Source organism: Macaca thibetana, chromosome 3 (genome assembly GCF_024542745.1).
Source record: "Macaca thibetana thibetana isolate TM-01 chromosome 3, ASM2454274v1, whole genome shotgun sequence".
NCBI classification, from domain to species: domain Eukaryota; kingdom Metazoa; phylum Chordata; class Mammalia; order Primates; family Cercopithecidae; genus Macaca; species Macaca thibetana.
In genome coordinates, this window is record NC_065580.1 from 20,114,273 (window position 1) to 20,127,692 (window position 13,420).

A 13,420-nucleotide genomic window follows, 5' to 3' on the forward strand; every position below is an offset into this window, starting at 1 on the left:
CTGAGAAATACTTTCAGTGCCTGCATTTAATGCTGTCTGATGGCATTACAACCAGTATATTCTATAAGAATAACAAAAATCAAACACCACTCTCAACATAGGCTCAGAAGCCAGGTAGTAAGCATCACAGCTCTGGGACGGAGAGTTGAATGTGAAGGAGAGAAGCGAATTAGATGATTTTGTGAATATTAGAAGCTCAGATGCTGCTGTTATAATTTGAAGAGATACCAGAATCTGTACATTATTTTCATGTTGTAGAAAGATAGTTTTCTCACTATAAATATCAGTTTACTTTTAGAACTTTGTTTACTTCTTGAAAGGTGCTATAAGATAGCTTTAATGCTGCCATGTAGGTATTTTATTGCTTGCACAGAAACTTAAATATCCTATTTTAAAATATTCTGAGTTTTTCTCCTCGCTTTCCGTTATTTTATTTTTTAAAACTTTTTGCTTTTTGAGACAGAGTCTCTTCCTGTTGCCTAGGCTGTAGGGCAGTGGCGTGATCTTTGGCTCACTGCAACCTCTGCCTCCCAGGCTCAAGTGATTCTCATGACTCAGCCTCCCAAGTAGCTGGGATTATAGACGTATACCACCACACCTGGCCAATTTTTGTATTTTTAGTAGAGACAGGGTGTCCTCATGTTGGCCAGGCTGGTCTTGAACTCCCGGCCTCATGTGATCTGCCTGCCTTGGCCTCCCAAAGTGCTGGGATTACAGGCATGAGCCACCTGTCCGGCCTATTTTACAATTCACATAAAAATCTTGCTTTTGTTGAAAGTCGCAATGAAGTACAAATGAATGGAGGTGGGAGTGGGGAGGGAGACTACTTGAGATCCATTCTGGAGCCCTCTTCCATGTCGCTGTGGGACCAGCATTCCCTTTCACTCCTGCGGGTGGCACAGCTACCTGCCCTCTTTAGGCTTCTTGGCAAGGCTGTTGATGACTGTCCCAGGTCATGTGGTGTATTAAGGACCCACCTTGCAATGGAAGCTGAGAGAAGACTGTTGTTTCAGTTTTGGTAAATTGGAGGTTGTGCTTTATTCCTTTTCCAGCTGAGTGTTTTTGGAAGGTGACTAGGCCCTGACACATACCCTCATGGCCATCCATGAACCCTTAAAAGATTATTTACTCAAACGTCACTGTGTTCACAGCCATTGCAGCTTTAAAATAACTCATCATAACCACTGGCTCCCCTTAGTGAAGATGGGAAGGGAGAGATGAGGTAGGAGATGGGCTGCCATTGCTGCGTCTGTGCATGATTGTAGTTTTTCTCTCTCTCCCCTTTATCATCAGGAATATACCAAGTAGGTAAGCGTTGCAAAATACTCAGCATTCTTTTATGCTCTCCTTACATTGCACGTGTGCAAGTGTGTGATTTTTAAATAGTTAAAACTTTGTTCATCTGAATCCCACAAATTCCAAATTCTAGAATTGCACATGCAAACCAAGCTGGCACTGACGTTTGCATGTGCTAAGGAGCTTGCAGTGCTCGCTTCAGCAGCATATAGACTAAAATTGAAACGCAACAAAGATGAGCGTGGCCCCTGTGCAAGGATGACATGCGTATTTGGGAAGCATTCCATATTTTTAAAAAATTAAAGCGTTTTCAAAATAGTTTAAATGAGATTGAAACAATGAAGGTTTTCAAGTAATTTTGGAGTACCATACCATTTATAAAATGATTGAGATCATAAAGTATAATTCTCATCTTTTCATGAAGGCAGATTCTCAGAGATCTTTTCAAGGTAAAATTTTATAAACATAGTGGAGATGACCGCAGTCATTGAGTCATCCATTTAGCAAATGCTTGCTAAGTGCCTGTGGTGTGTCAGGTGTTGGTGATGCAGTGGTGATGAGATAAACGTGATTGCTGTCACACAGGATATTAACGTGGGTTGCACACATTAGTAAAGATGCAGTTTTCTAGCCTGGGCAACATAGCGAGACTCTGCCTCTACAAAAAATAGAAAAAATTAGCCAGGCCTGGTGGTGTGTGCCTGTGGTCCCAGCTACTGAAGAGGCTGAGGTGGGAGGATCGCTTGAGTCTGGGAGGTCGAGGCTGCAGTGCTCTGTCATTGCATCACCACACTCCAGTCTGGGTGACAGAGTGAGACCCTGTCTCGAGGGGGAAAAACAAAAAAATGGTTTGACTATATTTACTTGTAGATAATGAAATAATTTCTTTAAAAATGCTCTCTTGCTTTGACATTTTAGTAATTCAGACTGAACTTTTCTCTTTCATTTTGCTTTGTTAACATTATCCTATTCCGTACAATCCTATATACTGTATTTATTTATTTATTTATTTTGCTTAAGTGCAGTGGCACAATCACAGCTCACTGCAGCCTTGACCTCTTGGGCTCAAGCAGTTCTCTCACCTCAGCCTCTTGAGTAGCTGGGACTACAGGAGCATATCACCCCCAGCTAATTTTTTATTTACTTTTTGTAGAGACGAGGTCTTGCCATGTTGCCCAGGCTGGTTTTGAACTCCTGGGCTCAAGTGATCCTCCTGCCTTAGCCTCTCAAGGTGCTGGGATTATAGGCATGAGCCACCATGCCCAGCCTTTTTCTTTCTTTTTAAGATTTTTATTTATATTTTAACTGATGGTAAGAAAACATATACATTTATGGTGTACAACATGATATGTTTTTTGCTTGTATTATTTTTAGTTGGCATATAATACTTGCAAATATTTATGGGGGACATTGTGATAGTTCCATGTATGAATATACTATGTGATGATCAAATCAGGGTAATTAGCATATCTGTCACCACAGAGAAAGTTATCATTACTTTGCCTTGGGAACATTCAAAATCTGCTCTTCAAGCTAATTGAAAATATACAATAAATTATTAGAGTCACCCTATAGTGCCTATAGGTGCTCAACCCATTCCTCCTCTCTAACTGTGCACTGTTATTTTTATTTCTTTGAGATGCAGTCTCATTCTGTTGCCCAGGCTGGGGTGCAGTGGTGTAGTCAGGGCTCACTGCAGCCTTGACCTCCCAGGCTCAGGTGATCATCCCTTCTCAGCCTCTTGAGTAGCTGGGCCTGCAGATGCACACCACCACGCCATGTTGCCGAGGCTGGTCTAGAACTCCTGGGCTCAAGTTACCCTCCCGCCTCAGCCTATCCAAGTGCTGGGATTCCAGGCGAGAGTCACCATGTCCAGCCTCTAGTTGTGCTTTTGCATCTGTTAACCAACCTTTGTCTCTGTCCCTCCTCTTCCCTTCCCAGCCTCAAGTTACCTTACTAGTCTACTGTCCACTTCTAGATCAACTTTCCAGCTTCCACATATGAGCGAGCACAGTGCAGTGTTTATCCTTCTGTGCCTGGCCTATTTACTTAATGTCATCCAGGCTCGTCCATATTGCTGCGGATGGCAGGATTTCATTCTTTCTTATGGCTAAATTGTGATGTTTTGATATGTGTATGCATTGTGGAATGGCTAAATCAAGCCATTTGATATATACATATATATACATATACGTATATATACAACATATACATTACCTCACGTACTTATTTTTTGTGATAACACTTAAAATCTACTCTCTTAGCTGTTTTCAAGTATACAATATATTGTTATTAATTATAGTTACCATGAGGTACAATAGGTATCTTGACTATATAGTAAAATTTATATCATTACTTTTAAAAAATAATTGAAAAGAAAGCGGTTTTAATCCCAAGTTCCTACTTGTCTTAAGGCAGGATTCATACAGCATTAATCTCTGTGTGTCCATTGTACTTTGTACTAATCATTATTGTCCGGGGAGCTTTTTTTAGAAAAATTGTGCAATGTATAGCAATCAATAATATATAATATATATTAATATATGATATATAAGTATATAATATGTAATATATAATTACTAATATAATAGTAATATATTACTAATTATATAATATATTACATATACAGTTCTATAAATGAAAATATATAATTATAATATGTGTGATATAATTATATAATATATATGTGTGATATATATCATATGTATATGTAAAAAAAATTAAAAGCCCCTCTTTTCAGCCATGTCGAAGGACTGGGTTCTGGGCAGTATGGAAGCTGGAAGACTTTCTGCACCTCTTATTTCCTCTCCTCTGCTTGGTCCCTCAGCTGTGTAGAGTGGCCCAGGGGTCTATGCATCCCCTCCTTCTCTGGTTGCAGTCTATGAACAGTTCAGTGAGGATGAAGCAAGGGCCGTGACTACAGTGGGAGGGGGTGAGTCAGGCTCTGGACAGGAGCCCAGTCTCAGGCTGCCGCTCCAGTGGTATCCAGGCAGGGCTGACAGTCTAGTGGGGAGGGGCCTTTTTTTTTTTTAAATGCCTGTCACCTTTGTCTCCCAGCAACCCAGAGGTCTCTGCCACCCTGGAGGAAAGTGATCCCACTTCTAGGTATCAGTAGCTTAATGGGCTACCCTCTGTGACATTTGCTGTTACTCTATAAGTCTGGGTTAGCAGGGCTAGCCTGTCTGGTGAAGCTCATGATCTCCTTTTAGGCATTATGCCTGCAACTTGAGTAGCTGCCACCGATGAATGGTGGTGCCTGGCTGTGCTTCCATTGCACAAATGCACAAATAGTCAGGTTCCTTCTGGGTGTGGGGCCAGGAAAGAAAGCTTGAGCATAGCTGGAATCCAGACAATGGTGCCCCCTGGCTAAGACAGACATCATTCATTCAGAATCAGACAAATAACTTCTCATTGCTTGGGATAATGAATGTAATTCAAATTGAGAGAGAATACAGACTTACATAGCAATGCCGTGCTTTCCTTATATGAAACATCAACTACTGCTTCTTACTGCTTTGCTCATCTATGTTTTTTACACTGAGGAGAGACCTCTGTGTTTTTCACTTATGCTTTGAAGTTTCAAATGTTAGGCTTTTGTTTAGAAGCAGTTTCTGCATGCGCTTATTCCCTCTGTCAGCCTGCTGGCCATTTGTTTGAAAGCAGCATCCAGAGGTGACTGCGGCTAATTAGACGAAAGGCATCAATTGATCTTTATCTTTTGGAGGGCAGGGGGAGGACAGGGTCTCACCCAGGCTGGAGTCACCCAGGCTGGAGTGCAGAGACATGATCTCGACTCACTGCAACCTCTACCTCCTGGGCTTAAGGGATCCTCCCACCTCAGCCTTCTGAGTGACTAGGACTACAGTTGTGTGCCATCACACCCAACTAATTTAAAAAAAAATGGTAGAGACAAGGTCTTACTGTGTTGCTCAGGCTGGTCTCAAACTTCTGGGCTTAAGCAGTCCTCCTGCCTCAGCCTCTCAAAGTGCGGGGATTACAGGCATGAGCCACTGTGCCTGGCCAGTTGACCTTCTTAAGTGTGAGTAACTAGCTCTTTCTACTCAGCCCGCCTTCATTTTTCTCTTTCTCTTTTCAAAATTAAAGTGTGTTAGGATTATCTCTACTATAAAAATAATACTTATTACAGAAAATCCTCATTATCAAAAATAAAAGACATTGGGAAAAATCACCCATCATGTGAAGATTCAGTTTTTGTTAACATTTTTAAGTGTTTCTTTTCTGTCTTTTTTGGTGCATTTGAATTTCTTTTTTTTTTTTTCACAGTTCTGATTAGTTTTTAAGAAAATTATTGTGGTTAAATATACATGGCCTAAAATTTGCCATGTAACCATTTATACATGTACTCTTCACCTGTTTTTAAAGTAGGAACTAGCACCAGGCGCGGTGGCTCCCACCTGTAATCCCAGCACTTTGGGAGGCCGAGGCAGGTGGATCACTTGAGGTCAGGAGTTCAAGACCAGCCTGGCCAATATGGTGAAACCCAGTCTCTACTAAAAGTATTAATACAAAAGTTAGCTAGGCGTGGTGGCATGCACCTGTAATTCCAGCTACTTGGGAGGCTGAGGCAGGAGAATCACTTGAACCTGGGAGGTACAGGTTGCAGTAAGCCGAGATCACGCCATTGCTCTCCAGCCTAGCTGACAGAGTGAGACTCTCTCTCAAAAAAATAAAAAATAAATTAAAAAAATAAAGTAGGAACGAATTCCCTGCAAGCAACAGGGTTTTTCTTCTCATGTGTCTTCAACTTCGTTTTCTTTCCACATCAGAACTGAAAAGCCAGAATTGGCCATTGTTAACTGGTACCTGCCTGCGTGTACCGGTCTTCTGTTTTCTCTGTAGTACGACATTGCCTTGGCAACTGAATTTGTATCACTCCGGCGAGCTCCCTCCCAGATGGTAGCAATAGTTCAGAGCTGCTATCAGTGTGTTTTCTAAGAGTTCTGTGAATGGCTTATTGACTACTGAGCACCTTCAGGCTCCTTCTGTCCTACGTTCTTTCTGACTGAAGATTTTGAACCACAGTTAGACGAAACACTGCAGTTTTTGACACAGTATCATCATGATTTCCTCCCATCTCTTCTCAGGGTACTTGTAGTTTTTAATGAAGTGAGAGGATACAGTATACAGCCCAGACTATTTAAGCTCAGAGAGCGAAATTGCAAGCACTCTGCTACTGCATTGGGGATGTATTTTTGGTCAGAGGCCCGTCCAAGGATTCTTTAAAGAATAATTCGGGGCCGGGCGCGGTGGCTCAAGCCTGTAATCCCAGCACTTTGGGAGGCCGAGACGGGCGGATCACGAGGTCAGGAGATCGAGACCATCCTGGTTAACACGGTGAAACCCCGTCTCTACTAAAAAATACAAAAAACTAGCCGGCCGAGGTGGCGGACGCCTGTAGTCCCAGCTACTCGGGAGGCGGAGGCAGGAGAATGGCGTGAACCCGGGAGGCGGAGCTTGCAGTGAGCTGAGATCCGGCCACTGCACTCCAGCCTGGGTGACAGCGCGAGACTCCGTCTCAAAAAAAAAAAAAAAAAAAAAAAAAAAAGAATAATTCACAATTTTGATTATTTGCTGTTTCTTTAGATGACTCTGTGTGTATGTTTTGCTTTTCCTTCTGTTCCAGGGCCACCACTGCCCAGTTCGGGAAACGAGCAGCACTCATCAGCCTCCATCTTCGAGCATGTGGACAGGATCTCCCGCCCCCCGGAGGCTAGCCGGCGGGTCCCCAGTAAGATCCAGCTCATTGCCATGCAGCCGATCCCGGCACCTCCCGTCCAGCGCCCCTCTCCAGCCGACCGAGTGGCAGAAACCAATAAAATCAACAAAGAGGTATTTGCTTTTATTTAAAAGTCTGTTAATTTAAAAACTCAGCTAGGCGTGGTGGCTCACGCCTGTAATCCCAGCACTTGGGGAGGCCAAGGCAGGCAGATCACCTGAGGTTGGGAGTTTGAGACCAACCTGGCCAACATAGTGAAACTCCATCTCTACTAAAAATACAAAATTAGCTGGGTTTGGTGGTGGGTGCCTGTAATCCTAGCTACTCAGGAGGCTGAGGCAGGAGTATCACTTGAACCCGGGAGGGGAAGGTTGCAGTGAGCTGGGATCTCGCCACTGCCACTCCAGCCTGGGTGACAGAGTGAGACTCTGTCTCAAAAGAAAAAAAAGAACAAAAAAAACCTCACACTCTGATTTGGTCAGTGTTTGAAAATGAGGGCAAGGTACAGTGTCAACTGGTTACTAAAGGCATAAGCTGCTGACAAGGATTCTTAATGTAAAACATCACGCTTGTTGGAGATCAGATACTGTGCATGGACACTGTAGGGCACAGTGGCAGACATGCAGAAAAGTGTTCGCGTGGCCGACCAGGGGCTGCCCTCCTCAGAAAGAGCCACTTCAGCTTCTGATCCTCCTCACACTACGACCCAGTTCAGGTCTCCGTCTTTGGGGATGCCACTCTGGGGGCAGGGGGTCTCATGCCAGGGAACTTGTTTCAGTGACATTAGGTAATTATCTTCTTTGTATCTGTCAGTCCTATTTAAAGATCTCTAAAGGAGGAAAATATTTATTCTTTTCTAGTTATCAGATGTCTCTTCAAAATTGTCACTGGCCAATTTCCAAGGTTCGAGTGACTTTTTTTCCCTGCTTTGGGGGATGGTGACAAGACTCCAGTGCACCACGCAGTGCTTGAGGGTAAAGCTTGTGGGATGGCAGGGTCTCTGCTCCTCCCTGGGCTGTGCCTGTTGCCCTGTCGGTAACTCCGTGGAGCTTACAGACAGCAGGTTAAGGGTGGGTGAGAGGAGCATAGCAGGAAGGCGCTCCTAAAAGGTTTTGCTGGTCAGGCATGGTGGCTCACACCTGTAATCCCAGCACTCTGGGAGGTTGAGGCGGGTGTATCATTTCAGGTCAGGAGTTCAAGACCAGCCTGGCCACCATAGAGAAACCCCATCTCTACTAAAAGAACAAAAAATGAACTGGGCATGATGGTGCCTGCCTGTAATCCCAGCTACTCTGGAGGCTGAGGCAGGAGAAGCACTTGAACTCTTCAAGTGGAGGTTGCAGTGAGCTGAGATCATGCCATTGCACTCCAGCCTGGGCAAGAGTGAGACTCTATCTCAAATAAATAAATAAAAATAAAAATAAATAAAGACTTTGCAAAGTGTGTGTCCCGGAAGCCTCCCGGGACCGCCATGGCTGTCTTTCTCTCCCTCACCCTTCCTCAGATTCAGACTGCGCTGCGGCACAAGTCTGAGATCGAGCACCATCGCAACAAGATCCGCCTGCGTGCCAAGCGCCGCGGGCACTACGAGTTCCCGGTGGTGGACGACCTGTCCTCGGGTGACACCAAGGAGCGACACCGGGTGTACCGCAGGGCGCAGATGCAGATCGACAAGATCCTGGACCCCACGGCCAGTGTGCCCTCCGTGTTCATAGAGCCCAGGAAGAGGTGGGCTGGGGTCTTGCGGCTGAGGCGGCTGAGGCGGGCGTGCAGAGGTGCTGTGGGGCACAGGAGCAGGACAGCCCCTCTGCTACTGCAGGACCTGTGACAGAAGGACCCCATCCGTGTTCACGTGGAGCTCTCTGAAAACAGTTGAAGGGGTTCATGCACGGAAGGATGTGGAGGCCACTGGGAAGGCTTCCCCTGGCTGAGGGTCACCTTGGCGTGGGAGGCAGCGGCTTTGTTTGCTCTCTCACCTCTGCCCCTCTGCCTGCCTCGAGGCATTTCCTGGGGATTTAATCTGTCTCTTCCAATTCAGCCTGTCTACAACTGCACTCACCCTTTCCTTCCCACACCGGCCCTTTCTGTGGTGTCCTTGGCTCTTCCTCACCTCCCACTCTGTCACCTCCAATATTTTCATCTCCCAGAGCCACCCAGGCCGGTGCCCAGCAGATCTTCGTTGGTTTTCTCACAGCTGCCTGCAGGGTCTGGGGTCTTACCTTCCTCTGGTCTCCCAGACTCCCATCCCCAACATAGATGCGTTTTCCTTAAACATGGCTCTTATGTATGTCTTTCTCTGCTCAAAGCAGAGAGGAGGCTCAAAGCAAGAGAGGCGGCTCTTGTTGCCTGCCAGGTGGGACCTGCTTCAGTCGCAGGCCAGCCCAGCCCCTCCGCTCCAGCTCTTTTCCACAGGTCAGCCACACGGACAGAACTGCCACCCAGGAGACGGCCTGCTAGCCCCTGAACATTCGCCTGCCTGCTGTTTCTGCCCCGGCACCCGCTTCCCACATCCTCCCTGGCTTCAGGTCTCATTCACTCTTCAAGACCTAGTTCTGGGCCAGGCGTGGTGGCTCACGCCTATAATTCCAGCACTTTGGGAGGCCAAGGCAGGCGGATCACGAGGTCAGGAGTTCAACACCAGCCTGGCCAACATGGTGAAACCCCGTGTCTACTAAAAATATGAAAATTAGCTGGGCATGGTGGCGGGCACCTGTAATCCCAGCTGCTCAGGAGACTGAGGCAGGAGAATTATTTGAACCTGGGAGGTGGAGGTTGCAGTGAGCCGAGATTGTGCCATTGCACTCCAGCCTGGGCGACAGTATGAGACTACGTCTCAGAAAAAGAATAATAAAATAAAGTCCTAGTTCTAGCCCCATGGGACTAATAGCTCCCCCTGACTTCTCCTTTTCTGAACATCTATACAGTTAAATAATGTCATGATTACAAATGGCTTTGTATCTGTGTTGCTCCACGTGGGTTAATAGGTCTGTTTAGGTAGGCTCTGAGCTTCCTTAGAGCAGAGACTGTGTGGTACGTGGCGTTTATATCCTATGGGGTGTCTCCAGGGGCCAGCACATCCTGGGTACTCAGGGTACTTAGTGTTTAGTTGATAAGCCAGTGGCAAAAATAGTGATTTCCTACGAAGATAATTTCTCTTTTTCCTGGCAGCTCACGGATAAAACGTTCTCCCAAGCCTCGCCGGAAACACCAGGTCAACGGCTGTCCTGCCGACGCTGAGAAGGACCGGCTCATCACCACAGACAGCGACGGCACCTACAGGAGGCCCCCCGGCGTCCACAACTCGGCCTACATCGGATGCCCAGTGCGTGCTGCCGACTCCGGCTTCTGGAACCGGGGCGGGGCCGCTCCTAGAAAGATGCGCGGAAAGGGGAGGAGAAGCAGCAGCACTGGCTGCCGCCCTGTGTGGTGTCGGTGCCTGATGCCTGATGGCTGATGCACCCGGGCCCTCTAGGTCATGAAGTGGGTGGGGTGGGGTGCCACCCCTTCTGAGGGGAGCGTTGAGTCCTGTCAACCAGGGTGCTGCCGAGTGCCACCTCTGGAAATGCACTCCGTGTTTTTCCTCTCTATACGTAAGCCCCGTTCTCAGACTTCACAGTGGGACTTTTTTGAGGTTAACTGGAAAACAAAGAGAAATATCCTCAAGGTTTCTTTCCTTCTCCCTAGTTAGAGGGTTATTTGGTTTTGTTGCTTATTTTTATTTTTATTTTTTTGAGACAGGGTCTTACTCTGTTGCCCAGGCTGGAGTGCAGTGGTGTGATCCAGGCTCACTGCAGCCTCAGCCTCCTAGGCTCAAGTAATTCTCCCACCTCAGTCTCCTGAGTAGCTAGGACCACAGGCATGTGCCACCATGCCCAGCTAATTTTAAAAATTTTTGAGGAAATGGGGTCTCAACATGTTGCCCAGGCTGGTCTCAAACTCCTGGCCTCAGGTGATCCACCCGCCTTGGCCTCCCACAGTGCTAGGATTACAGGTGTGAGGACATGACCCTGAGATCAGGAGTCTTATGCTGTACTGAGAGCTAGCCTGGCTGGATTTCTTAGTGAGAGGAGGGATATTTAGGGTTTTATTTCCCTGTACTATCCTTGGAATGCTAAGAAGATAACATATTTGCTTATACATATTTTGCTTTTATGGGAGAAAGGGGTTAATAGAAATTAAGAAATAATAAATGGTGGCTCAGGCCTGTAATGCCAGCACTTTGGGAGGCTGAGGTGGGCGGATCGCTTGAGCCCAGGAGTTGGAGACCAGCCTGGGCAATATAGCAAAACCCCATCTCTCCAAAAAATACAGAAATTAGCCAGGCGTGGTGGTGCATGCCTGTAATCCTAGCTACTTGGGAGGCTGAGGTGGGAGAATCGCTTCAGCCCAGGAAGTTGAGGCTGCAGTGAGCTTTGATTGCACCACTGCACTCCAGTCTGGGTGACAGAGCAAAACCCAGTCGCTAAATAAATAAATAGGGGATTATATTTTTCCAAAGTAAAGGAGGTCCAGACAGATTTGCTTGAAGTGTTAAAGGCAGATATTGATAGGGTAAGGTGCATACACACAGACTGCACTGAGTAGGGGAGAGAGAACCAGCCTCACTTAACCACCCATGAGAAATACAGACACAAAGATACCCCAAGACAGAGAGGGTGAGCCAGGTGCAGCTAACTCCGGCAGCACTGGGAAATATAGGGTGTCCTCAACTCCGTGCCAGGAGAGCCCTTCCTTGCCACAGCGGGCCCCTTTCTCCTCCCGGAGGCACTCACAGAGCCAGCCTTGTTTAGAGACACGTTAGCAAAAAGCACACCCTTCGAGAAGGGATTTATAATGAACGTGATCGCTTTAGATAGAGCTCATAGAAATGGTGAGCAGTCATTTCTTAGTTGAGTTTTGTATTTTTCTCCTAAATTATATAAAGAACAAGCACTTAAAGACGCTAAATATAATTACACAAATGTGCCAAACATTATTCTGGGATGGAGCCTAAATACAACTGAATTATGATCATCTGAAAGAACCAGACTTTTCCTTAGGAACGTATGGTATTTCTAGGGTCCTAAAGACCAACCTTCTTGATCTCATGAGGATCGGGGCGATTTCAGAGAGTTGGGCTGTCTGTAAATGAAACTACTCTCTTCCTCAGTACAAGGAATTGAGCAGTTCCTGTTACTTTCTAAATGCAGTGCATGGCTGCTCTTACAGTAGGTGGCGCTCTTGTGCTGTGTTGAGTTCTGGGGGTAATTGGACACCTGTGGGGTTTGGCTTGATCTGGGGAGGGCTCCCCAGGGTTGTCACCCGGAGCTTTTGTCTGTGCCAAATGGAGACTTGCCGTGGTGTGGAACTAACAGATAGAAGGGACAGCATCCCTTTTTCCCCTTCACTTCTCTAGCCAACCTGGGCTGCTCTCTCAAAGGAATCTGTGGGGAGCCCTCTCAGTCCCCTCCCTTTGATTTTTTTGAATGATTGAGTTTTGTATGGGGACGAACCTGTGTTCTCCTGGCTGTCTTCGTTCGCCTTCCTCGGTGACCCTAGACCAGCCTTCTTTCGCGGTGGCTTGCGGCATCGTTTTCTTTTCTCCTTAGCGGGGAGTGCAGAGATTCCTCCTGCTGTGGGTGCAGAGCAGCCTCTTCTTGGAAGACACCACCCCAGAGGGTGCTTGCCTTCAGTGGCTCCTTTTTTCAAAGATGTCCCCAAAATAAAAATCTCCCTCAGATTTTGAATTCTGAAACACGTACTTTAAAAGATCACGCCTGTCTCAGAGCTCATTTTTTCTTAGGTAGTTTATCTTTTTTCCCCTCAACTTTTATTTTAGAATCAGTGGTACATGTACAGGGTTTTTTGTTTTTGTTTTTGTTTTTTCATCTTCAAGCCTATACTGGGGAAGTACTATGCGTTTTTGAATTACCTTCAATTTTCCACTTTCCCCTCAAAACTATCTTTTCCTTGAGGGGCGTGTTCTCCTAAGGCCAAGAGAAATATTCCTTGGTTCCTTGTAACGGGGGTTACCATTATAATCCAGGCCTCGGTAGAAATCCAGCCAGCTGCATGTTTTTGTAAGTTTCTTTTAATTTTTTTATTTTTAAGACACTCCAGCTCTGTTGCCCAGGCTGGAGTGCAGTGGTGCAATCACGGCTCACTGCAGCTTCGACCTCCCTAAGCTCTGGTAATCCTAAGCCTCCTAAGTAGCTGGGATTACAGGTGCATGCCACCTTGCCTGGCTAATTTTTGTATTTTTAGTAGAGATGGGGTTTCGCCTTGGTGCCCAGGCTGGTCTCAAAACTCCTGGACTCAGTGATCCTCCTGCCTTGGCCTCCCAAATTTCTGGGATTGTGGACATGAGCCACCAAACCTGGCCTAAATAAAGTTTTATTGCAACACAAC

The 13,420-nt window shown here is 46.3% G+C and overlaps 1 protein-coding gene and 1 non-coding gene across 3 annotated transcripts in view; both read left to right on the forward strand.

Moving 5' to 3' along the window:
• The window catches only part of KIAA1549 (KIAA1549 ortholog), a 143,162-nt gene that overhangs the window by 99,933 nt on the left and 29,809 nt on the right, over positions 1 to 13,420 (forward strand). For both annotated transcript variants that reach the window (XM_050784999.1, XM_050785000.1), the window contains exons 13-15: positions 6,941 to 7,146; positions 8,538 to 8,761; positions 10,202 to 10,355. In XM_050784999.1, the coding sequence (XP_050640956.1) occupies positions 6,941 to 7,146; positions 8,538 to 8,761; positions 10,202 to 10,355 (584 nt within the window). The remainder of the gene's footprint in view (positions 1 to 6,940; positions 7,147 to 8,537; positions 8,762 to 10,201; positions 10,356 to 13,420) is intronic.
• On the forward strand, positions 1,486 to 1,589 carry LOC126951763 (U6 spliceosomal RNA). Its single transcript, XR_007724629.1, has one exon. It is a non-coding gene; the product is annotated as a U6 spliceosomal RNA (small nuclear RNA).